The following is a 26,665-nucleotide window of genomic DNA, read 5'->3' on the forward strand; positions in this document are numbered from 1 at the left end:
CTTTCTGGAAAAAGGTTCAAGGTTACCTTAAGCCCCAATAAATCACTCCAGGCAATCGTCAGAGTACATCAGTATGCCCAAAGCCCAGTCCCACCAAAGCGGGTGGAGGCCGTGCCCTGAAGCAGATCACTGGCCCTCTCCGTGGCCTCTGCCTTCTCCCCTGTGGATTGGGGCAAGGATGTATGTAGCATCCAGCACAGGGCTGTACCCCTCTAGGTGCCCCAGAGACCCAGGAGGTTTGGCAGGAGTGGGGAGCAAAGGAAGTTTATTGTCCCATTTGCAGATGAGGTGACTGAGGTCCGGAGGCTGGAATTGGAACCCCAGTGCAGGGGGAGGGGTGGCTTCATGGTCTCTGTCCCTCCACCCCTGCACCTGACGGCCAGGAACATCCCCTCACCCTCACACACCCCCCACCACGCTCTGACACTGCCTGAGAACTGACCTCCCCAGGGGAGGCGACACTCACAAGTGTCCCCCGTCCCGTGAGCGTCCCTGGAGAGAGCAGTGTCCCACCAGGATGACAAACGGCTGCTCTCAAGGCCAGGCTGAGACTGGTCACCTCTCCAATCCAAGGAGTGATTCATAGCTGACCCCTCTCTCCCGGCACAAGAGCCCGTCCAGATCCACCGGGAAGACATACAGCCTGCAAGACGGCTGTTGACAAAATCCAGGCTGTGGTTTTAATGAAAAGCAAAGTGAGGATATTTTTTTTAATGAATAGACTTTATTTTTTTTAGAGCAATTTTAAGTTTACAGAAAAATTTAGCAGAAAGTACAGAGAGTTCTCATAGAGCCCTTGCCTCCCCACCTCTCAGTTTCCCCTACAAACCCCTTGCATTCGTGTGGCACATTTGTCACAATCAGTGAATTATTATTATTATTATTCCTAAAGTCCAGAGTTTACAGGGTTCACGATTTTTTTTTAGTTGTGGTAAAATACACATAACACAGAATTCACTATTCTAACCATTTTCAAGTGTACAGCTCAGTGACATAAAGTGCTTTCACACTCTTCTGCAACCATCACCACTATCCATCTCTCAAACAGAAACTCTGTACCCGTTAAACAGCGACTCCCCAGAGAGCTCACAGGTGCTGCACACTCTGTGGGTTTGGACAAATGCATTGACACGTAGCCTCCATCACAGGGTCATACAGAGTAGTTTCACTGCCCTAAACATCCCACCTATTCATTCTCCCCTTCCCTCCTAACCTCTGGCAACTGATCATCGTTTTACTGTCTCCATCATTTTTTTGCCTTTTCCAGAATGTCCTGTAGTTGGAGTCATACAACTAAAAAAGTGTGGCCTTTTCAGACTGAGTTCTTTCACTCAGCATACGCCTTTCAGAATCCTCTCTGTCATTTGAGGGCATAATGGGTAGAGCTGAATAATATTCCACTGTCTGGAGGCACCACAGTTTGTTTATCCACAAGTGGGGGATTTTTCATGATAAAAAATTGTCTGCTAACTTTTGGAAACTGAGAGAAACCAAGAGGAAAGGAAGAAAAACAATCCCCTGTAATCTTATGCCTGAAGATTATGCTGTGAGCACTTTGCTGTCATTTCCTCCGTGTGTGTGTGTGTGTGTGTGTACGAAGATCTTTTTTGGTTTGACGTAGCATGGTACCTAACATTTTGATTCCTCTTTTTTCATTAATTATAAGTTTGCTTTCTCCGTGTTCATAAATTCTCTGTAAGCATTTTTTCTTGTGCATTTTTAAAATGTCTTCAGTATTTTTCTATGACTGGGGATGCCATAGTTCTTCAACTACGCTTCCATTTCTAGACATTGGGGTTGTTTTCAATTTTATGCTAATATAAATATAAATAAATCCACCTTGAACTGTTGACGCTTAAATAATTGTATAGGTTTTCCCCCTACTTGCTAAGAAGTGGAGTAGCTGAGTCACAGAGCATGAACATTTTAAAGATAGCCCAGAGATTTCTTTCTTTCTCTTTTAATGCATTAACAAAATTTTTTTCAAAACAAACAACTTTTTCTTGAAGTATAGTTGATTTACAATGTTGTATTAGTTTCAGTTGTACATTCATAGATTTTTTATTGTGGCGAAAAAACACGTAAATTTTACCGTCTTAACCGTTTTTAAGTGTACAGTTGAGCAGTGTTAAGTATATTTACATTGTTATGAAATAGAGCTCCAGAACTTTTACATCTTGCAAGTCAAAGTCTGTATCCGTTGATCATCAGCTCACCGTTCCTCTCTCGCCCCCCTGCCCCTACCCCAGCCCCTGGCAACCACCATTCTACTTTCTGTTTCAAAGAATTTGATTATTTAAGATACCACATATAAGTGGAATCATACAGTATTTATCTTTTCATGACTGGCTCATTACACTTAGCGTAATGTCCTCAAGATTCATCCAAGTTGTGGCACGTGTCCGACTTTCTTTTTTGAGGCTGAGTAATATTCCTTTGTATTTTTATACCATATTTTGTTTATCCATTCATGTGTTGATGGACATCTGGGTTGCTTCCACCTCTTAGCTATTGTGAATAATGCTATGAACATATAGCAATAAACATACAAACAATATTTGTTTGAGTCACTGCTTTTAGTTCTTTCGGATATATATCTAGAAGTGGGATTGATAGATCATATGGTCATCTATGTTTAATTTTTTGAGGAACCTCCATATGTTTTTCCATAACTGTAAGACTATTTTACAATCCTACCAGCAGTGCACAAAGGGTTCTAATTTCTCTACATCCTTGCCAACACTTGCTGCTTTCTGGATTTTAGGTTTTGTTTTGTGGTTTTTTTTGAGATTTCTTTTAAAGAGCCGGAAGGGATCATCTGGTCAGTGGTTCCCAAATTTCATGTCTTTCTTTTGAGCTCACGGTTCAAGAGATGTTTGTCTGCCAAACACATTTTACCAAGAACTCGTTATCTTCCAGTCTCTATCCATTGGTCCAGTATGTGCAGGTCTGGGCATTTCCCTTGGGACTGATTGCTGGCTATCTGTGCTGTCAGTTCTGTGCCCCCTTCTTCCAGGCATGTTTCCAGCTGGACACACTTCCCAGCAGCCAGCTGCGGCCGTGCCACTGTGCCCTCACCAGTGGCATGGGGACAGAAGTGATCCACACAACTGTTTAAAGGGCTCGTTTACCTGGGTTTTCTCTCTCTCCTTCCTGCAAACAGAGCACAGGACAGTGGCCCAGGGGATGGCGGACCACCCTTTCCTGCCAGCCAAGGTCTCTTTGCCACAGCATTTGGCCTGCAGGGACACGCCCCCACGTGAAGATCACAGTGGTCATCGCCCCTTCAACGTTATTCACTGGGGTGCTGTTTGTCAGAGCAGAAGACTGGAAACGGCCTAAATGTCCACTAGGAGGCAACAGTTAAAAAAACTGAGACACATCTGTCCAGTGGAATTCCCTGCAGCTCTTTAAAAAATGAAGTTAAAAAATTTAATAGACTATTTTTTCGAGCAGTTTTAGATTCATAGCAAAATTGAGCCAAAGGGACAGATATTTCCCATATACCACGCGTCCCGGCAAGCAGAGCATTCTCCACCAACACCCACACGGAGAGGTGCATTTACTACAGTTGATGAACTCACACTGACACATCACCATCACCCAAACTCCATAGTTCACACTGGGGTTCACTCTTGTCCATGGTTTGGACGTGTTTATAACGACATGTATCCACCGTTATAGTATCATACAGAGCCGTTTCACTGCCCTAAAGAAAAGCTTTATTGTTAAAAAGAAAAAAAAGCAAGAATCAAAACAGTATATTTCTATGCTAATACTTTTTTTTCAAGTGGGGAGAGGGTACATATTTGGATTTGCTTGTACATGCAAAGCACCACATCTGAAAAGGATCCACAGAAACCCAGGGTCAGCAGTTATCAGTCTCACCCTAGGGTGCGGATGGGTGGGAACTGGGCAGGTGGGGGTCAGGGCGGGAAGAAGTTTTCCGCGGTTTGTCTTTGTATACATTTTGATGTTATGTGAATATATTACCTATTCAGAATGCAAATAAATACAATGTAAAATTTTCAATAGTTTCTTTTCCCATTTTATTGTAACTCAAAGTTCACATACGCCCCCGCCCGGCTTCTGCTTGTTGAATCCCTGAGCTGAAAGCGTCTGGCTGAAGGCAGAGCTTCTCAGGGTTCAAGCTGTCCGTGTGGCCTCCATGCACAGAGCGAAGCTCGGCCACAACCCCTCCCAGGACGCGTGTCCCTGTCCGGCTCGCATCCAGCCTGCTCTGCCCAGGCGAGGCCCAGCCCTCCACCTGCCGCCCCACACGGCCAAGCTGCTCACCCGCTTCCTGCCAACTGAGCATCCTAATTACATGATAAATACTAATTGCCCGTGACTAGGATCTTCCACAGTCATAGACATTAACCAAAGTCACGCCTAATGAGCCTCACCGTTAATTATCTGTGCTCACTGCTCCAGGATTTAATTAAGCCCTGGCAGGAAATAGCAATCCACATAGGCTGAGCAAGGAAACGGAGCTTGCAAAGATACCCTCTTTTCATCAGGTGGCCTGGCAAAACTGCTCCAAGTCTTCCTTCCAAGCCCCCGGGGTTTTCCCAGTGAACAGGAGACACCGGAGAAGGGAGCCTGCATTTATCCAGTGCCTGATGTATGCCAGGCAGAATCAGACACGGTTGCATACGCTATCTCATCTAATCTTTGCAATCACTGCAGGGGCTAGGTCTCCATTTTACAGATAAGGAAACAGAGGCTCAGAGAGGCCTAGTGACTCTCCAAGCAATTGGCAGAGCCAGGTCTGTCTGAGCTGCAGGTGCATAATTCCCACTACTTGTTGCTGAGGAATGGTATCTTAATGGTATTATTTTTCACTCTGACCTTGAACTTGTGTTTTTTCTTTCTCCAAAGCATTCCCAGGTCTTGTTTTGTCTTTGTCTCATATTTGTTCACTAAGAAAACAAAAGGCTGAAGTATCTGAAGCCCAGAGAGATTGTGACGTACACCCACTCACACAACCAGGAAGACAGTGGGGTGGGTGTGGGGATGGGGGAAAAGACTGGCCCTGCGGTCAGACTGCCAGGTTCTCATCCTGGCACATCTTTCTGGGGTTCGTTGGACTTCTTGAATCTAAGCCTTGATTTCTGTGTTGGTTAGAACAAGTAATGCTAGCTGCTGTAACAAACAACTTCCAAATCTCAGTGGCCTAGTAGAAAAAGAGTTCATTTATTGTTCACTCAGAGCAAGTAGGTGGTCATCAGGTGGCCTTCTCAGCAGGGGCTCAGGGACCCAGGGTCCTTCCATCTATGCAGGGGTTGTTAACCACTGTTGGACCCTTGAGAGGTCTATGGATAGAATTCAGGGGACCCATGAACTTAAATGAGGAAAGTTATATCATTATTTTCTTTATTCTTGAACTAAAATTTAGCATTTTCCTTTTATTATGAATATAGACAACAAACCATAATTTTATACCTGTGAATATGTTTCCAGTGGAAGTCACACATATTTTGATATCACATTACAGTTGCTGAAGATATCTTGAATTATTGTTTACACTCATTCACTACTTTGAAACGATGGTGGTATTAAACTTATGACGAGCTGGCATGGGATCAAAGCTCTTCTGTCTATAGATGCTTGGTTGGAAGCAGATGGCCTATTGCTGGCTGACTATGTACTTAACCGTTCAGCCACAAATAGTGGCATTGCATGCTCTCATGTTAGTGACAAGCTCTCTCCTTTGCTTTCCAGCATTCCCTATCGTTGACTGTTGATCAGTACATCGAAGGAAGTGAGTCAAACCCCGGGTGGCATGCTGCTTCCTCCTGATAGCCGCCCTGACCTCTAAGAACAAAATCCTTGGGGTGAAGGCCACCCCTTGGGGCTTATAGAGCTGTTTGCCAGGACTAAGGGCACCTTTGTGGCTGTGATTCCCCACTTGGCTTTGCACGCAGGGAAGGGTGCTGCACTGGTCACCTGGGGGTTCCCTGGGTGCTGCAGCAGGTACTGGCCAGAGGCTGGGGGCCTCGGGTCTTTGAGCCTCATTTGCTGGTGACCCCAGCAGAGTCTGTCCCCCTCCCACTTGGCGATCATAGCAAACACATACACTATCTAGAAATTATGAGAACCTAGATGGTACTCACGCAGTTCCTCTTTTACTGAGTCTTCCCATTAAAATGACCTGATTTTATAAAACATATTCAAATAATAAACATGAAATATGTTCTACCTGATTATATTCAACCTAACCAGTAGTCAAATGAATATTAAACCAATGAGATACCGTGCTCTCCATTGGATTTTAAGAACTGCTCTCTCGTTTTTATTCTAATACTTACTGCAGGTGAGAAGGCACTAAGAAACTGGTCTACTCCTGGTGGGCGGCAAGCTGGCTACTGTCTCTCTGGAGGGCAGCTGGGTGACTTGCAAAGCGCGTTGGAAAAGTGCCTCTACTTTTAACCCAGTGACTCTCCTCTGGAATGTGTCCTAAGGCACTCAGTTCAAAAAATATATTTATGCACAAGGCATTTCATCACAGTGTTATTTTGAATAGTGAAAGATTTTTTCCCTCCAAAGTACCCAGTATTAATGGAATAGTTAAGTGGTGGTCCAACCAGTTACTGGAAATATTATGTGGTTAGCAACTTGAAAAATTGTCTGGAAGATCCTAATGTTGAGATCTTGCTTTCTATCTTTCTCTATGAAAAGGAAACTTTTTTGCAGAAATGGCTGATTCCAGGTCCAGGGCAGGGTATGTTCCAGATTAGACTGGAACATCTTGGTATGCTGGAAAGCAAAGATGTGCTCCAAAATGAAGGGGGAAAGGTGGAAAGGACGCCAGAGCTGGCTTGAAGGGGCTCCCCCTGGCCAAACCTGGGACAGTTTAATTATCAACAAGAATAATGACCACATTGGATTTCAACACAAATAATTTTTTAAAAAAGAATTCATAAGTACACAGTGATAGTATTTAAAAAAAAAAAAAGAGTGGTGGGAAAGAAAAAGGCCAGCTAACAATGGTAGAAAAAAATGATATATTTATAAATCATCATTTTGTAACCACCAATATAATAATTCAGGCAAGGATCACCAGTGCATTCTTTTTTGTTTTGTTTTTTCTTTTTGCCAGTGCATTCTAAAACCACTGAAAATTTGTTGGGGAAAAGGGTATTTGCATGGTCTCACGGTATCACTCCACAAAATACTTATTACCAAAAAAAAAAAAAAAAAAGGAAAAATATGCTTTTATGATGGAGAGACCGGGCAGGAGCCATTTTAACTAAGTGGTCAAACTTAGCATCACTGACATTCTGTGGCTCCAGGATTGATGTGCTGACCTGACATCACTTGTACAGGAATTCCTCCCCAAAATGTGAGACCTGAATCGAATTGTGAAGAAACAGACATCCATGTTGTGTGTCTTTCTACAGGATAACTGGCCCACACTCTTCAAAATATTGGGGTGGGGAGATTGGGATTGACACCTACACACTACTATGTATAAAATAGATAACAAATAAGGACCTACTGTACAGCACAGGGAACTCTACTCAATACTCTGTAATGACCTACATGGAAAAGAATCTAAAAAAGAGAGTGGATATGTGTATACGTATAACGGATTCACTTTGCTGTACACCTGAAACTAATACAACATTGTAAATCAACTCTACTCCAGTAAAAAAAATTTTTTTTAAATATCAAAGCAAGAAGGACTAAAAAAGGGGCATGGGGAGAAAGGGTTGTTCTAGATGAAAGGGGCCGGGGGGGATGGGATAATCCAGTGTAATCTTGGATTGGATCCTGGACCAGAAAACAATTTTAAACAGCTTACAAAGAACATTTTTTGGACTATTAGAAAAATGTGTATATGGACTGGATATTAGGTAATATCCTTGCACAATGTTAAATTTATTGGCTGTGTCAGTGGTACTCTTGTTATATAGGAGACTGCCTCTCTTCTCAGATCCAAGCTGGGATCTATCCTGGGATGAAGTGCCATGAGGTCTGCAATTTATTTTTAGGTCATTCAAAGAGAGAGAAAAAAAAAGAGAGAACAGATGGCGCAAAATGTTAACAATGGGGGAATCTAGGTGAAGGGCCTATGGATATTCACTGTGTTGTCTTTTCAACTTTTCTGTGAGTATAAAGTTTTTCATGTTTATTTTTAAAAACATTGGCAAAAAATAATATGGGCGGTATTTACTACAATACTGTCAGATACTATTACATCATCAAAGTAGGATATGAAGTTGTGTATAATCTGGATGTACAAACATGCGTGTACCTATGGTAGACAGCTGTTGTTTGTAATCATTGCATTTGCACTGATTATAACATGCACAACTAGCAGCACCCTTATTTTCTTTTGGCACCTACCCTCCCTCTTTTGGTTCATGGGGTTTGCATGTGGGGGCCATCTACATCCGTCTCCAGGGTTTGATGGGCATATGTCTTCAGTTAGTCCAACCAGAGCCAATGGACATCAACCCCAGGGCTCTTGCTGGACGTGTGGGGAAGAGGTGGTACTCTTTTTCACTGAGGCTGTCAGGTTGAGAGGATGTGAATTGAAGCAGTGTGGTCATCTTTGGGGAGTAGCTACCTGTGAGTCAAGCTGACACAGGAGAACTAAGAAGGAAAGAGAAAGATACCAGTTGACACTGTTTGAGCACCTGGATTTAAACGTGCCTGAAGTTAGGTGAACCTATAGATTTCCTTTTTGCTTATATCAGTTTGAGCTGGTACCTGTTGCTTGCACCCAAGGAGTCCTAGCCCTACAGCATGGAAATGCATAGAAAAGGTGTATTTGTTTCCTATCACTGTGTAACAAATTACCACAATTCTAGCACCTTCAAACAATACCCAATTATTATCTTGAAACTTCTGTGGGTCAGGAGTCTGGACACAGTTTAGCTGGGTTCTCTGTTCTGGGTCTTACAAAGCTATAATCAAGATGTTGGCCAGGTCTCATCTGGAGGCTTGACTGGGGAAGAATCTCCTTCCAAGTTTGTGCAAGTTGTCAGCAGAATTCATTTCCTGGCAGTTGTATTACTGAGGGCCTAGCTTTTTGCTGGCTGTCAGCTGGAGGCTGTCATCAGGTCCTAAACGTTACACACCATCCCTTGACACATGGGCTTCCTCAACACAGCCACTCATTTCATCAAGCCAACAAGGAGAATCCAGTCTGCTAAGATGGAATCTTACATAATGTAATGTAATCAGGAAGCTGACATCCTACCACCTTTGCCTTATAATGTAACCAAATCAAGACACTGATATCCTATTACATTTGCCGTATTCTATAGGTTAGATGCAAGTCACGGATCCCATCTGCACTCATGAGGAGGGAATTACACAAAGGCATGGACAGGAGATCCTTGGGGGTCAACTTAGGGTCTGTCTGCCACAAAAGGGATGGGAAGAATCCACTCTACAACTGCCACACCTACCCCTACCCACCACTAAATTCTTATTTACTGAGTATTTACAATTGAGCACTAAAGCTCGCTTCTTCCTAATTTAAGAGGAGTTATCACTGGGAAGTGGCTGGATGGGGAGGCACTAAAAGGGCACTAGAACTTTGGTACGGTATGGCATATGGTATTGCTTAGAATTTTTATAATGAGCATGTAGTATGTAATTTAGAAATACAATTAAAATGGAAAATTGAATATACAGTGTGACTTCCACTATAAGCTGTTTTTTCTCCACTTCTGGACCTTCCTATGTATATACACATACACAACGGGAGAAGAGACTGGAAGGAAACAGGCCCAGATGTGAAGACTTATTAGAGTGATGGGTCTACGGATGAATGATACTTTCTTCTTTACACTTTTCTGTATTTTTCACAATAGGAATATTACTCTAATAATCAGATTTTTTAAAAAAAGTGATTTGAAATGTTTTTTAGGTCCAATATTATGGCTGAAAATAAAGCAAACCCTCTTGTTTACCTTCTATAGAAAGGCAATTTCCCGCTTGGGTGGCTGATGGAGTGTCTGCTTCTAGAGCTCAAAGAAAGAAATCAGATGGCAGCAGGGAACACACACCTGCTTCCTCTCACACTAATAAACTCTCATCAGAATGCATCTGGCTTTGCCGCAGGACGAAGCATTATTTGAAAAAATATGGCAGGTTTTCTCCAGTGACTAAAAGCTACTGGAAAGTTCTTGCCAAGATGGTAAACAGAAGACCTGGTGCCAGACAGACCTGGTAAGCTGACATGTTCAGTAACCAAATAGTCCAAGCCCATGGCTATATGAAAACAAACAAAAGACATGTTTGATCTCATTTTTATAGCTAATTAGAGGACCTTGATGGGTCTCCGAACCTGTTTGCGTGTCTGTGAATTTAGAATTAAATATGAGGACCAAAGACCACACCTGTAGTCAAAACAAATAAACAAAACACAAACTTTCAAAGTTAGGTTTCCCAAGCTCGCTGCAGCCGAGGAGAAGGTATCCTCAGGAGGATCCCAGCAGGGGAGACAAGACGGGCTTCTTCTAGGGTTTGTGTTTGTGCTGGATGATTGTGGGGGGCATTAAAGAACCAGGCGCCTGTTCTGGGTTGGATGCTGTCAAGAAGCAGGGGCAACTGGGTGATTGAGTACTTCAGTGATTGTCACCTAGAAGGAGAGTTAAAATGGGGCTTGAGTTGTTATTGGTGAAACAACAGCAATTGCTCAGAAAGGAGGAATGTTTGTCAGAGTGGGGGGTGTTTAGTAATTTGGGGGCTCACAAGAGTGGCCTTTTCAATGTCTTGTTCTGAGTATTGTTCATGTTCAGCTGGGAACATGGCTGACTGTTTGTCAGTAGGGCCGTTTTCTACTTTCTCACTCCCATCCAGCTTTAAAATAAACATAGCACCCGATAAAAAACTAACACTCGGATACACTTTCAACTTAGAAAATGCTCTTTTTACCTGGGGAAATCCTTTGTGCTTCTTTCCAGCTTCTCCATTCTTAAAGATTAGGAAATCGAGGGTCAGAGACATTTTAGTGACTTGCCCAGCACCACAGCTGGCTTAAGCAAGCCAGAAAGTTGTAGCATCCAGCCTTAGGTTTATACTACTTTGTCACCCATCACTGTTCCTCATTAGTCCTGGTTTAGAAAGTTGTTTGTTCATTCCAGAATGCTGGCGTGATGGAAAGTGAAGAGGCAATTCAATTCAGCGTCAGTATTATGTTTAGGGAACTACTGTGTGATTGGGGTTCATAACCAGGGAAGGACACCGTATCAGAGTCTATTGCTGCTGTAACAAATTACCACAAACTAAGTGCCTAAAAACAACACAAATTTATTCTCTTACAGTCGTGGAGGTCAGAAGTCTGAAGTGGGTCTCACTGGGTTCAAATCAAAGTCTTGGCAGGGCTGTATTCCTCTGTGGAGGCTCTAGGGGAGAATCTGCTTCCTGGCCTTTTCCAGCTTCTAGAGGCTGCCTGCATTCCTTGGCTCATGGCCCCTCCTCCATCTTCAAAGCCAGCAATTCAATCATTCTGACTTCTGCTGTCATGACATCTCTGACTCTGCTGCTTTCTTCTTCCATCTTTTAAGGACCCTTATGATTACATCGGGCACAGCTGGTTAATTTAGGATAATCTCCTTTTGTTACAATCCTTAATCACATCTGCAATGTTCTGACATAACATATTTATATGTTTCAGGGATTAGGACATGGATACATTTGGGGGGGTGGACATTATTCTGCCTACTAGAGACACCTAGCCTGGTATTTTTTTGGTGGGGAGGGGAAGGGAGGAATTCTGACTTAATAGAGAAAGAAGCATCTAAGCTGACAGCAGGAGGGGCCAGGAACCAAGAAGGGAAGTGTCTTTAAGCAGAGGGGAGGTCTGGAGGTGGAGCAAAAGCAGGGGGCATTGGTGGGTCCATTAGTCATCTATCGCTGGGTAGTGATGCAGTAACAACCAAACTCCCAAATCTCAGGGGCTCACAAAACCCAAGTTTTACTTTTTGTTCAAGCTACATGTCCACTGTTGACATGTGCCATGTTTTGGCTCTGCTCTACGTCCTCTTCGTTCCAGGAGCAGCCCCTGTCTACAACATGTTGGGCTCATGGTGGAGGAACAAGTTAGGGGGCAAAACCATAAGATGATGCTTAAAACTTCTGCTTGGGAATGGCTCATGTCCCTTCCACTCACATTTCATCAGCCAAAGCAAGTCAGGTCATATGGCCAAGGCTGACATCAGCGGGACAGGAAGTAAAATCTTCCCGTAAGAATAGGCAGTGAAGAGTTAGAACAGCAATAGACTAGGACAGTACAAGAGGCTGGAGGGTAGTAGATGTGGGGGTGGCTTGAAGCTCATGAGGCAGTGAGGGCAGATCATGCATGACTTTAAAAACCAGTTTCCTTAGAATGTAGGCTCCACAGAGATAAACCCACGCACCTATGGTCAACTAATCTATGACAAAGGAGGCAAGGATATACAATGGAGAAAAGACAGTCTCTTCAATAAGTGGTGCCGGGAAAACTGGACAGCTACACATAAAAGAATGAAATTAGAACACTCCCTAACACCATATGCAAAAATAAACTCAAAATGGATTAAAGACTGAAATATAAGACTGGACACTATAAAACTCTTAGAGGAGGGGCTTCCCTGGTGGCGCAGTGGTTAAGAATCCGCCTGCCAATGCAGGGGACATGGGTTCGAGCCCTGGCCCGGGAAGATCCCACATGCCGTGGAGCAACTAAGCCCGTGCACCACAACTACTGAGCCTGCGCTCTAGAGCTTGTGTGCCACAACTACTGAAACCCGCGCACCTAGAGCCCATGCTCCGCAACAAGAGAAGCCGCTGCAGTGAGAAGCCCGCACACTGCAACAAAGAGTAGCCCCCGCTCGCTGCAACCAGAGTTAGCCCGCACACAACAAAAACCCAACACAGCCAAAAATAAAAATAAAAAATAAATTTATAAAAGAAAAAAAAAGCTCTTAGAGGAAGACATAGGAAGAACACTCTTTGACATAAATCACAGCAAGATCTTTTTTGACCCACCTCCTAGAGTAATTGAAATAAAAACAAAAATAAACAAATGGGACGTAATGAAACTTAAAAGCTTTTGCACAGCAAAGGAAACTATAAACAAGATGAAAAGACAACCCTCAGAATGGGAGAAAATATTTGCAAACGAGTCAATGGACAAAGGATTAATCTCCAAAATATAAAAACAGCTCATGCAGCTCAATATTAAAAAAACAAACAACCCAATCAAAAAATGGGCAGAAGACCTAAATAGACATTTCTCCAAAGAAGACATACAGATGGGCAAGAGGCACATGAAAAGCTGCTCAACATCACTAATTATTAGAGAAATGCAAATCAAAACTACAATGAGGTATCAGCTTACATGGGTCAGAATGCACATTATCAGAAAATCTACAAACAACAAATGCTGGAGAGGGTGTGGAGAACAGGGAACCCTCTTGCACTTTTGGTGGGAATGTATATTGATACAGCCACCATGGAAAACAGTATGGAGATTCCTTGAAAAACTAAAAATAGAATTACCATATAACCCAGCAATCCCACTACTGGGCATATACCCAGAGAAAGCCATAATTCAAAAAGACACATGCACCCCACTGTTCACTGCAGCACTATTTACAATAGCCAGGTCATGGAAGCAACCTAAATACCCATCGACAAACGAATGGATAAAGATTATGTGGTACATATATACAATGGAATATTAGTCAGCCATAAAAAGGAATGAAATTGGGTCATTTGTAGAGATGTGGATGGACCTAGAGACTGTCATACAAAGTGAAGTAAGTCAGAAAGAGAAAAACAAATATTGTATATTGACGCATATATGTGGAATCTAGAAAAATGGTACAGATGAACCAGTTTGCAAGGCAGAAATGGAGACACAGATGTAGAGAACAAATGTATGGACACCAAGGGGGGAAAGCAGCGGGGAGGGTGGTAGTGGTGCTGGTGTGATGAATTGGGAGATTGGGATTGACATGTATACACTAATACGTATAAAATGGATAACTAATAAGAACCTGCTGTATAAAAAAATAAAATTAAAAAAAAGAAAAAAAAAGAATGCAGGCTCCACAAGGGCAGGATCTAGGTTGCTTTATCTTTCTAGCCCAGTATTTCTCAACCTTTTTTTTTTTCATTATTACTCCCTACCCCAATAAAATCTTAATGTCACAGATATAGTGTTATGTACTACATGTATATTTGGGCTTTATATATAAAAACAGTAAGATATTTTTCCCCATCTAAAAATCAATTTTCACCCCCTTGAAGGTGGTATCAGCCCACGTTGAGAATGCATGTTCTAGCCCCAGTTACATTTGTTTTAATTAATTCTTGAGTTCAGCTGACTTAAGCCACATTTGTGAATTAAAGCAAATTGTTAGTAGTTGATAAGTTTACACGCATAAACCTTATTATATACTTTGTGTAAACTCAGTTTAACTAGCACCACAAGAAGCTAATCGGCTAAAGAGGAGAGGTCCAGTGGAGTAGAGAGGAAACTTAATTCGACATTAGAAAAGAACCTGATTGTACCTACATGTTGCTTTGCAGAACTTTCAAAAAGTGAATGTAAATATCTTATTGCTTTCAGAAGGCTTCTCCACTGTAAGGCAGCCTTGCCTGTCTTTTGAGAGAGTCATTAAGCAAGACTGAACTTTCCCTGATGATTAAAGGTCTTCACTATGAACATCTAGGACCAGCGAAATCCTCAGGTCACCTTTTGCTTTTACATTTTAAATTACTATGGCTTTTCCCTCTTTGGGAAAACCCTGCCAAGCTGCCCAATCTAAGTCCTCGCTACTAGCAATGTGCCTGGCTGGTTACAGTTCTTTGCTCTGGTTTTGGAAACCAGAGGTGCTGCGTGGACGGGACAGATGCTGAGTGAAGGTCCGAGGAGCTCTCGAGGAGTCATGCGTGAATTTAGTGTTTTGCCTGATTCAGTCAATGAAATTCAATGAACAACAACTGAAGGCCGATTATGTGTCAGGCAGTGTTCTAGGCGTTAAGGATATAATAGTGGATAAAAAAGGTAGTATCTTTGTCCTCATGGGATCAGAAATGTCATTTTGAGTTTACGAGCTCTGATAGCACAAGAGCGGTGGTGCCGAACAGTGAGCTGTGCTTAGGCTGGTTGATCAAAGGATGAGAGATATTTGCCTTCAGCTATGAAGGGCTCTGCTCTTGGATTTCATTTTTCTCTTTGTCCTTGACTTGAACAAAGATGAGGCATTAACTATGAATGCGGAGACCAAGAAGTTATGGGGGAAAGTACCAATTCATTGACCTGGTATTTATTCCTTGCAACTACATAGGAAAATCACCTCCTTGGGTTCAGCCTGTCCTCACCTCAGCAAATTTAGCACCTTTCAGGGGCTTTGCACTTTAACCCACTGCCACTCCACTTTGCATGGCCTGTCACCTTATTCAGGCTCTGCACCAGTGTCACCTCTGCAGGGAGGACTTCCCTCTCTCCTCCCCCACGACTCTCTACACCTTTGCCCCCTTTTTTTTTTTTTTTAAACATCTTTATTGAAGTATAATTGCTTTACAATGGTGTGTTAGTTTCTGCTTTATAACAAAGTGAATCAGTTATACATATACATATGTTCCCATATGTCTTCCCTCTTGCATCTCCCTCCCTCCCACCCTCCCTATCCCACCCCTCTAGGTGGTCACAAAGCACCGAGCTGATCTCCCTGTGCTATGCGGCTGCTTCCCACTAGCTATCTATTTTACATTTGGTAGTACACTACCAAATGACACTCTCTCACCCTGTCACATCTCACCCCTCCCCCTCCCCATATCCTCAAGTCCATTCTCTATTCACAGCATTTAACTCTTAGTGACACATTTTGCATATGTTTGTAGTCTGCCTTCCCCACTCAAAGGTAAGCTCCAAGAGGGCAGGGACTTTTGTTCGCCACTCTATTCCCAGTTCCTAGAAGGGGCCAGCACAAGGGTATGTAATTTGAACTATCTTATAGTCCTGTGATGGCATAAAATTATTTTACCACCACTTTTTTTCTTCGAGACATCTTCTGTAAATGAGGTTTCTGTATGTAACACACCTGACGGCTCAACTGTTCGTACAAAAAACAAGTTTCCTTTACTTGGAGGTGTTTGTGTTGGAATCTGTGTCTGAAGAGCAGACCACATGTTAGAACTGCAGAAGTTCAGAAACATTCAATCCACAGCCTTCTCACTCAGGAAAGAGTTCCTAAGAATACTAGCCTCAACATGTTCAGAATAACCACTAAGACATTTTTCTGTCATTTCTTTCTTCTGACCAATCACAGCCTGAAGAGCTTTAGGCTATTAGTCCCTTTGGCTTTGCCAGTTCTGTCCTTCTACTTCCATCTAGACCAAGATGCCCATACTGGCCTTTTCCAATACAGCTGACCTCCTAAAGTAGGGAGCTGGAGCCCAGCGAGGCATATTTGAGTAGGTTGGGTTTTTTTCCCCTCCAGGGTGAGTTGTATATAAGTCTTCCTAAATGAAGGCTAGAATGTCCAGCCCCAGACATTATTCCCTTATCGAAAAAACTAACCAGGGTAGACCTAGTTCCACGTTTTAACAACCCATGCTTTTCCTTTGAAGTCTCTGTTCTGCAGCAATAGAAATGGTAGGTTTTAGAAAGCACGAAGTCTAGAGAAAGGGAAATCTTAAGATAATAAAATAATTTTATTTTCCAACTGACAGCTATAAATACAAAGCAGTACATTGAGAAGAAAAAAATTCAGCTCTCACACAATCCTTTTAAGTAAGTCAAGAAGGTTTCGTGTTATCTGAGGATAAGTAAATGGGAGACTTTTAAAAATCCCCTAGTGTGTTAGTGGTCAAGAATACAGAAACTGAAAGTCAATTAAAGATTTAAGTAACTTCAGAAAAATAATCTCAGAAACACTTTGTCAAACTATTTCCAAAGCCAAGAATGTGTAAAAACTGAACAAAAGATTTAGAGCCATCCGAACAAAAGATTTAGAGCCATCCCAACAAAAACCAGGAGGACATGCAGAGACGGGAAGTCTGGCAATACACGATGATGAAGCAGGTGCCATTTTCCATTTTAAGTATGTAACCTGGTTTTAATCATTTTCCAGAAATGGTTCCAAATTAGAAGAGAAAAAAAAAAACCTTTAAAAGATATTAACAAGTCTAAACTCTTCACTCTGTTTGAGATAAGACTTGACTTCACAGCTCAGACTCTAATAGGCTATCACACCTGAATAAGAACTATGACATATAGGGACTTCCCTGGTGGTGCAGTGGTTAAGAATCCACCTGCCAGCGCAGGGGACACGGGTTTGAGCCCTGGTCCGGGAAGATCCCACATGCTGCGGAGCAACTAAGCCCGTGCGCCGCAACTACTGAGCCTGCGCTCTAGAGCCCGCAGGCCACAACTACTGAAGCCCGCACGCCTAGAACCCGTGCACTACAACAACGAGTAGCCCCCGCTCGCCGTAACTAGAGAAAGCCTGCGTGCAGCAACAGACCCAACGCAGCCAAAAATAATTAATTAATTAAAAAAAAAAAAACCATGACATGTAGATTTAATAACATGTCTCTACCCTACCCTCCAAAATCTCATATCCACTTTTAGATGGTATAGAACTCTCTGCCCTTTTCATTCATGTTAAATTGGAAAAAAGCCCAAACACACCTAAGATGACCTTTAAAACTTCATTCTCTGATGGAAAATAAGAAACATATACATCTAGGATACCAAAACTTTTGAAGAATTTATAGGACAATTAAAGTCATAGTATAAATATCATTAAGAATAGAAACTGGTCAGCTTTTCTGTTAGGCACCAGCAGGCTACTGCAAAGGCATTCCTGACAGGAAGGACTGTACCCTTCACCCAGCCCACGATCTACATATGCTAATTATATATGAAGAGAGACTGCCAGTGCCCGGCACAGACAAAATGAGAATTCAGACGTGTAGATGACAAGGAAAGCCAAAACAGACATTATACTGGACTTAAGGCAAAGAAAATGTCCCTTTTCAAAGAATAACTCTGTATCGTCTCTGCCTTGGAGTATTTTAAAAACACAAAGGGTGTTAAACCAAATTTGATTCCTAAATGCTACCAGAGGGGCTATGGGTGTCCTGAGCCCACCCAAGGTATAGGCTAGAGAAAAGGAAAAGAGATGAAGGAAGACAATGGATGAATGAATAAGAATCAAAGGAAGACAGCACGTGGGGTGGGGAGGGGGAGGAAAAGAAGCGCACACACCACTAATGCAATTACAAGTGGCATCAGCTCTGATTTCTGGCTCTGCTCGTGAATGCCCATCTGGAAAGGTCTTGTTTAAATGGGAGTGAAAAATTATTACTTTTAAAAGAAAAATGCACAGTAAATTTTACTTACGTATTTATAGAAAGATTTATACCAATCAAGCGTTTAACAATGTAAAAAATAAATCTACATTTGCAAAGTTAAATATATGAAAATACAAAGCAGACTGAATTATCAAAAAGAAAACATTTTATTTATATCACTAAATACAATTAGTTTCCCTGATTATAACCCATAATGAGTGTCACCTAAAATACAGGATGGTCTGTACAGAGGCAGACACCCCCAGCATCTCCGTGTGTATGCATATATACACTGAGCCCCTGACCTCAGAAAAAGCAAGAGCTGAGCTCGTTAGATTATTTTTGTTTTTAGAAACTCTTACCATTTGAAGGAAATCAGAGGAAGATTTCGGTAGCAGAGTACTTGTATAATAACTTAAAAAGTTAAAAGCTTGTAGTGATAAAATAATCTTGTGTACCCTTCTCAGGAATTTCAGGCAAGTGACCCTTCTGCAGACCCCAAAACTGGAGAGAGACGACCAATCACCAAAACAACCAGGCTCAGTTCATTTGCCATGTGGTTGGTCATGGTGCATTTCTGGTGTGTAAGTCAACAGAACAATCATGACCCAGAGGTGAAGCAAAGCCTGAAGAAAGAAAAAACAATTTATGGATTAGCCAATAAATCAATCCTCCCTAAAGGCCCACTGTGCAGTGCACTGAGGGCAGGAGCTACGTCTCGTTTGTCTCTGTATTCCTGTGGCTAGTGTGTCTGCAACTGTGCAGGCGCGCAGTACATTGTTTACTGGATAAACAAGGAAGAAACAACTGTATAGTCAAATGAGCTAAAAAGTGCAATGGAAGGTAATAAAGAGCTACAATACCTACAGCATTCTCAGTTGAGAGGAGCAAAGTCTTGAACACATTCAAAACATGCACACGTACACATAACTAACCCATCAGGGGATTACAATGCAGAGTAGATGGCCTGATTAAAACTGCTAGGTATACACGAAGTTGGCTGGAAAGGCTTGTTAGAACAGAGTTGTGGTTGGTGTTTTGAAAGAGGGTTTAGCCATGATTTGGTGAAGAGGAGATGGGAAGACATTCTTGACAGGAATAATGTATCAGGTTTCAGAGATCGATTTAAGGTCCAGAGCAAGGACCTGCAGTGATACATTTCCACTGACTCCCGCATGGTGGTGCTGACATGATGAGGTTCCATCATGAAGTGCCTTGCACACAAGACGTGCAACATCGCATCTCATGCTGACAGAGGGTGCCTGTGCTCCGCACAATCTCCCCACCCAGATGTGGGCATGTTCTGAATCCTTTCTGATGCCATTCAATATTTTTTCTTTCGCTCTCCCCTTCCCCCTCATCTTAAAACCTTCTTGTTTAAAGGAGTAACTCTTCCCTCTAGTGGCTCACAAGGAAATTTCTAAGTATGCTTTTTTTTCTTCTCAAGAAAACTGCCCGTCTTAATTCAGTTCAACTACTTTTAGACATCCCCACTCAGAACAGTCAGTGGGCTTTTTAGGCTCACAGAAGATAAGACACGGCATCCCAAACTATGGTAACCATTTTATTACAGTTAAGAAATCTAAAAAAGAAAATACATCAACTTTGAGATCCCTTTAGGAAATAAAGCAAAACACACGGAAATAATTAAACTTTACTTCAAGATAAAAATGAAATCAATTGTTTTGTATTGTATCACTGGAGGCGCTTAGAAATAAAGGTAATCATTAAACTGCACTACAGTTAGTCGGAAAAGCCTTCAAGCAATTTATTTTTTAGACATAATGAATGATCAACATTACTTGCATACTTTAAGAAAAAAAATCTTAATTACCAAAAATGAGTTCTATTCTCTTTCAAAATTGATTGCTAAAAGTTTAGTCAAAAAGATCAGCAGCTGAAAAAAACTAGTTAAAAATCAAATGCAGCACTGTTTTTGCAAACAAGTTTACTTACCATATATATAATTACAAAAACTCGTGCTATGGGGTATCTTCGGAGAAAAATTCCCAGACGGATACTGTGCAAGTGGTAGGGGTGGAGAGAGAGGAGAGAGTTACACTCAAAACATGTTCCTGTGGTAATATCTCACCATGTTTTTTAAGACTTCACTCATTTAAACTATTTATGTGGCTACCACAAAAGACAGATTATTTCTGTTTTATAGTAGATTGTTAAATGATTACTTGAAATAACCATATAAAATATCATAGCAGTGAACAAATACTTTTATCATTATTTGGGGATTGACTGTTAAGCTTTTAGCACAAGCTATTCCTCTTAATTCTTCAGCTACAACTGTAGAAGGCAAACTTGGTCCCTCTAGCAATCATTTTTCTTTTAGGAACCAAAGGCAAGTGTGAACACATGAATAGGAAAAAAGAGTCTAGTTGGAATGAACCTATAAATAGCTAATCTGGGAGCTTTAGCATGGACACATACTTCTAAAAGGCTCCCAACTACAGAAACTCAAGTAAACACTTTAAGTAAGAGTGGGAAGCATTACGATGTCCAGACCTATTACTATGCCTTTCTGCAACATTTTTTCCCTAAGACGGATACATGTACAGATACACCTTTCTTCTATGCCCTTCTGCTTCTTTCCTTACCCCTAGCACAATGCCTTGCCTTGCATATATGCTCTCTAAAAATTAATATGTATGTTGAATAAATTAATAGTTGAAATAGATGTGCTCAATAATGTGGAGATAGTGACTATGGCATCCAAGGCTCATGGCTTCAGGAATCCAAATTAGTAAATCATCCTCATTTTTAATACCATAGCTCTATTCTGACACAGAAAGGTAAGAAAAGATTGCTCTGTTAGGCAACAATTCATTTAAACTATGTTTAATTATAAAAACTAAAAGGCAAGAGAGTTTAGTAGGTTATTTAGATATGAACTTTGTCAAGGCTATATACATATACTGGTAAAACATTTTCTTTATAAGGTGGATGACTACTAGTATAAAAAGTTTTATTTATAAATATATATAACGTATATATAAAATATATATGAAAATAAGTACTATTCATTTATATATAGTGGCATCTTTTATTCTAATCAAATGATGAAGTAAGCAGATAAAACATTCAAATGGATGCATTTACATAGAGGCTTTCTCAATGAAATTTAATGAGTTTTCAAACAGAGTTTATTATAGAAAGAAGAGAAATGATCAGAGTTAAACACCTTCAACAAAATACAGGCACTGGCAGACCTCTTAAAGCAATTTCATGACACTGAAATATCAGCTCGGGGGACTTCCCTGGCGGTCCAGTGGTTAAGATTCCGTGCTCCCAACGCAGGGGGCCCGGGTTTAATCCCTGGTCAGGGAACTAGATCCTGCATGCCACAACTAAAAAAGATCCCACATGCCGCAACTAAACATCCCGTATGCTGCAATGAAGATCCCGCGTGCCACAACTAAGACCTGGTGCAGCCAAATAAATAAATACGTTTTTTTTTGTTTGTTTGTTTTTTAAAATTTATTTATTTTTGGCTGTGTTGGGTCTTCGTTTCTGTGCGAGGGCTTTCTCTAGTTGCGGTGAGCAGGGGCCACTCTTCATCGCGGTGCGCGGGCCTCTCACTGTCATGGCCTCTCTTGTTGCGGAGCACAGGCTCCAGTCGCGCAGGCTCAGTAGTTGTGGCTCACGGGCCCAGTTGCTCCGCGGCATGTGGGATCTTCCCAGACCAGGGCTCGAACCCGTGTCCCCTGCATTGGCAGGCAGATTCTCAACCACTGCGTCACCAGGGAAGCCCAATAAATAAGTATTTTTTAAAAAAAACAGCTTGGGAATTCCCTGGTGGCCCAGTGGTTAGGACTCCGCGCTTCTACTGCAGGGGGCCCGGTTCAATCCCTAGTGAGGAAACTAATCCCGCAAGACACATGGCACAGTCAATCAATCAATCAATATCAGCTCTGCTGGACAGGACTTAATATGACTGAAATCACTGGAGAATGTTACAAAAATATGGTCCATCACTCATTGGTGCTGGCACTGCTTACCTAAACTGGTCAATTGAACTAGCAGCTTTGCGGACTTTTCCATACATTCCTGCCAGATTAGTTTCTGTGTCATTAAAAAGAACAGGAACATTTCGCAGACGTGTGCCTGTTTAAACAAGAAAATAAGTAATTAACGTACAGACACCAAAGTCAACTTTCTAACAAAATTACAGTTGAATATACCTTATGTTACATATGGAAGAAATTCTCAAGGTCAACTTTTAAGCAATAACCAAAGGTGAAAACATTAAAAAAAGACAGTTTAAATATGTAAACTTCCATACCCGCAAAAATCAAAATTTAAAAATTACGAAAATTATTTTCCCATGAAATTAGCAAAAATCAGAGTTTACCAAGTATTGGTGAGAGGCAGCATTAATGGGCACTTTCTTCCTGGGCCAGCAGGAGTGAGGCTGCACACCCTTTCTACAAAGCTGGTAACTCCTGAATTCGCATCTCCAGCCCAGTCCGCCTCCAACTCCAGGCTCAGCCGATCACCCTTTCATTTCCATCTGGATGTCTCGTAGACATCTCAACCTGGCACGCCGCACACTGTTATCCTGATTGCCTGCCCTTGCTTCCCACCTTCTCTTCCTGCAGTTTTCCCCATCTCAATACACAACTCCACTTTTCCAAAACCTTTAACTCCTTTCTCTCGAACTCCACATCTGATCTGCCCGCAAATTCCATCTGCTTTCCTCTAAAATAAATCCTGAACCCACCCCCTCCATCCCCACTCTGGTCTGAGTCACCAGCATGTCTTACATGGGTTAATACCATGCCCCTCCCTGGTCTCCCTGCCTCAGTGCTTAGCTCTCTGCAGTCTACTCTTGACACAGCAGCCAGAGACATCTTGTTAAAATATACAGGTCAGCTCAGTCACCCCTCTCAAGACCCTTCTATGGCTTCTGACTTCATTCAGAGTAAAAGTCCTTATACAGACCTAAACAGCCTCCTCCAAGTTCTGGCCCCTCATTCAGTCTACTCCAGCTGCACTGGTCTCCTGCAATATGCCAGCTATACTCCTGCCTCAGGGCCTTTGCACTTCTCTCTGCTTGGAACACTTTTTCTGTAGATCTCTTCATAGTCTACTACCTGACTTCCTTTGGGACGTTAATAAAATGCCACCTTTTCAACGAGCTCTTCCTTGACTACCCTGTTTAAATTACTATCCCCTCCCCACATGTGGCACCCTGCACGTCTTTCTCTGCTCCATTTCCCTTTGTAGCACGTATCTCTAGCTCATACCGCTTGTTTACTGCCTGTCTCCTCCTCTGTATTCCCCCACGACACCAGAATGTGAGATCTATGGGGCAGAGAGTCTGGCCTCTTTTGTTGACCACTGTATCTCTGAAACAGCACCTGATACTGAGTGGGCACTTAATAATTATTTGCTGATTTCGGGAACAAGAATCAAAAGCCTTTAAATGTGTGTACTTATTGACCCAACAATTCCATTTCTGATCATTTATCAATCTCCAACAATAAGGAACTGATTAAACAAATTACAGTATTTTCATGTGATAAATTTCTATAAAGCAATATATACATTATTGTATGAAATATATTATTAAAATATATTTATATGAAAAAAATTTAAAATCAATAAAACAAGTACTGCAAACATATGTAGGAAAAAAGTCTGGACAAAGATGTTCCAAAATGTTATCTGAGGGCAATAGATTATCAGGTGATTTTAATTTCCTTTTTTTGGTATTTCTTTTTATAGTGAGCCTGTCTTATTAAAAAATATATATAAAATAACATGTTATTTGAAAAAAGTTCTAAAAATTTAAAGCCAAAGAACTAAGATTTATTGAATGACTACTTTGTAGTCAAAGTAGTTATGAAGTTCTAAGACTAAAAACCTGATCTGTTGAAACTTATGCTAAAATCTTCAACATTCTTCTTGATCATGTATTTTGAGAATCTATACATTTCTCCATTAAAATTATAGAGCACGGATATACTCATGTGACTATGTATTAACTTTAATATTCATAATTATGGTTATTAAAGCAAGTCTTACTTTAAGATTCCTGAAAGCCCCTCTCAACTGAATTTGTCCTCACCACCCTGTTAAGTGTCCTGGGCCTTCTTCTCCAGGTTTGAAATCAGTGAGAGATAGTAATCAGCCCATTGTCCAGTTCATTAATGATCATATCAAACAGTGCATAGCCCAGGCCTTGAGAAAAGTGGGTGCTTTGTTAGATAAAGCTTCTTTTTAAACAAAAATGGTCTTTCTGTAACTTTTCAAATCATGTTTGAATTAGCAACATTGAAAATTAAGGCAATGAAATATTCTTTTGAGATTCCTTTTTTTTTTTTTTTACCTTCGCCACTGTCAACTCCAGACATGTTAATAGAAGACCCATTACTACTGCTTCCAGCGGCGGAGTTCATTTGCTGCTCAAGGCGCTCCAGCTGGAAGACCAGAGAGTTCTTCTCTGTGCTGAGACTCTCCAGCATGGTCTGCTTCTGGATGAGAGTCTCTGTCAGCTGATGGAGTCGATTTTCTAACTCAGACTGACTGCTATTGCTTAAAGTTTTATTCGTAAGCTGAAAGGCAAAGTATTCATAAGATTACTACATAAAACAAAAGGCATACAACACAGAAACCATGTTACTACATTCCCAAAGGTAAACCGTGGCATTAAGTGATTTCTCAAAACTCTACGATTCTTTCACCATCTACAGAAGCGATTTTCAAACTCTATTAGTGGGCCATGAAATCAATTTTGGTGGGTCACAGTTGCCATTTAAAAAAACAGAACAGAATAGTACATAGAGGGCACAGCATATAGTGTGTGAGAGCATTCTTTTGTGAAACTTGTTTTGGTTTTATACGTGTAAGTGTGTGTGAGTATAGAGACGTGATTTAAATTTTATTTCTTGCTATGTCATCACAGTCAAAAACATTTGAAAGCACTGGTACATGGGACACAGTTCAAGTTTCTCAACCTGGATTCAAAACCCTCCACAAGTCAACAGTTGTGGTGCAGTGCAAAAACCACAATCTCTGCGCTGCAATTTCCTAGCTACCTGACCTTGGACAAGTTGCTACACTTCCCCGAATCTGTTTGCTCATCTGTGAGGGTAACAGTGCCTTCTGCACATGGTACTTTGGGATATGAAAGGAGAATTTTCCTAGTAGGGTCTGGCTGACAGTTGCTCCTTAATAACTTCATTCCATCTTCTATTTGCTCTCATCTGTATCATCTTCCTCTGCTCCCATTTGGCCTCTGCTCTGCTGTTCAAATTTTCCCTTTTGGGCAAACCCAGTCTCCTTCTCTTCTCCAGGCTCTGACTCCCTTCAAAGCCTCTTCCTTGAAGCCCTTTCCAACTACTCCAGCCCGAGCTGATCTCAGCCTTCTTTTAGACTCCCGCTGACTATCTTGGCATTTATCTTCACTATGGTAACAATTTTGCCTCCTCAATGAAACTGCCAGTCAGCTCTGTGAGGGCAAGAATCACTGTCTGCATCAACACAGTCTGGAAAAGAGGCTGAGAGACTGATCTAAGTTGAAAACCCCAGCTCTGCCACTTCTTAGCTACAACCTAGGGCAAACTACAAACTACACTGAGGTACAGCTGACTTTTAGTTTCAGGTATAAAACTTAATGATTTGAAATTTGTAGACACTGTGAAATGATCAACACAGTAAGTCTAGTTACCATCCATCAAGCTTCCTTCCTTCTAAACCGCTTACAGCACTCCCACAAATTAATTGCCGGGCTAGGTCTACAAGTAACTACGAAATGGAATTATACTGAGTATAAACTAAGATTTACTTACTATTAAAAAGGAATGCTCAATTTTAAGACTGTACTGTGATCCCCAATCTACTTACTCCACACTTTAATATTTTTTAGTTGAGGTAAAATTTACATTCAGTGAAATACCCAGATCTTAAGTATAAAATGAGTTTCGACAAACGTTATTAACTGTGCAACCAACACCCAGATCAAAACATAGAATATTTCCATCACTCCCAGACAACACTGCTCTGCTTTCTATAACCAGAATTTAGTTTTGCCGTTTCTTGAATTTCCTATAAATGGAATCATACGGTATGATCAGTTTTGTATGTGGCTTTTAAAAAGATTTATCCGGGGCTTCTCTGGTGGCGCAGTGGTTAAGAATCCGCCTGCCAATGCAGGAGACATGGGTTCGAGCCCAGGAAGATCCCACATGCCGCAGAGCAACTAAGCCTGAGCACCACAACTACTGAGCCTGCGCTCTAGAGCCTGCGAGTCACAACTACTGAGCCTGCGCACCAGAACTACTGAAGCCTGCGCGCCTAGACCCCATGCTCCACAACAAGAGAAGCCACCGCAAAGAGA

The 26,665-nt window shown here is 41.6% G+C and overlaps 1 protein-coding gene across 6 annotated transcripts in view; it reads right to left on the reverse strand.

Moving 5' to 3' along the window:
* Positions 1 to 2,661: 2,661 nt before the first annotated feature.
* Positions 2,662 to 26,665, reverse strand: part of GOLGA5 (golgin A5) — a 49,029-nt gene continuing 25,025 nt past the window's right edge. Inside the window, exons 10-16 of one of the 6 annotated variants that reach the window (XR_014242412.1) lie at positions 24,656 to 24,881; positions 22,323 to 22,428; positions 20,269 to 20,332; positions 18,675 to 18,938; positions 11,284 to 11,532; positions 10,391 to 10,600; positions 2,662 to 8,601 (exon numbers count right to left, since the gene is read on the reverse strand). Coding sequence is in view for 2 of the 6 variants with exons in the window: in XM_082384539.1 (XP_082240665.1) it covers positions 18,858 to 18,938; positions 20,269 to 20,332; positions 22,323 to 22,428; positions 24,656 to 24,881 (477 nt within the window). In the remaining 4 variants the exon portion in view is untranslated. Of the gene's footprint in view, positions 8,602 to 10,390; positions 10,601 to 11,251; positions 11,555 to 18,460; positions 18,939 to 20,268; positions 20,333 to 22,322; positions 22,429 to 24,655; positions 24,882 to 26,665 lie in introns of those variants that run through there. The other 5 variants (XR_014242411.1, XR_014242413.1, XR_014242414.1 and 2 more) reach the window with 5 other exon arrangements.

This window comes from Balaenoptera borealis, assembly GCF_965194805.1.
Source record: "Balaenoptera borealis genome assembly, chromosome: 3".
In the NCBI taxonomy this organism is placed as follows: Eukaryota; Metazoa; Chordata; class Mammalia; order Artiodactyla; family Balaenopteridae; genus Balaenoptera; species Balaenoptera borealis.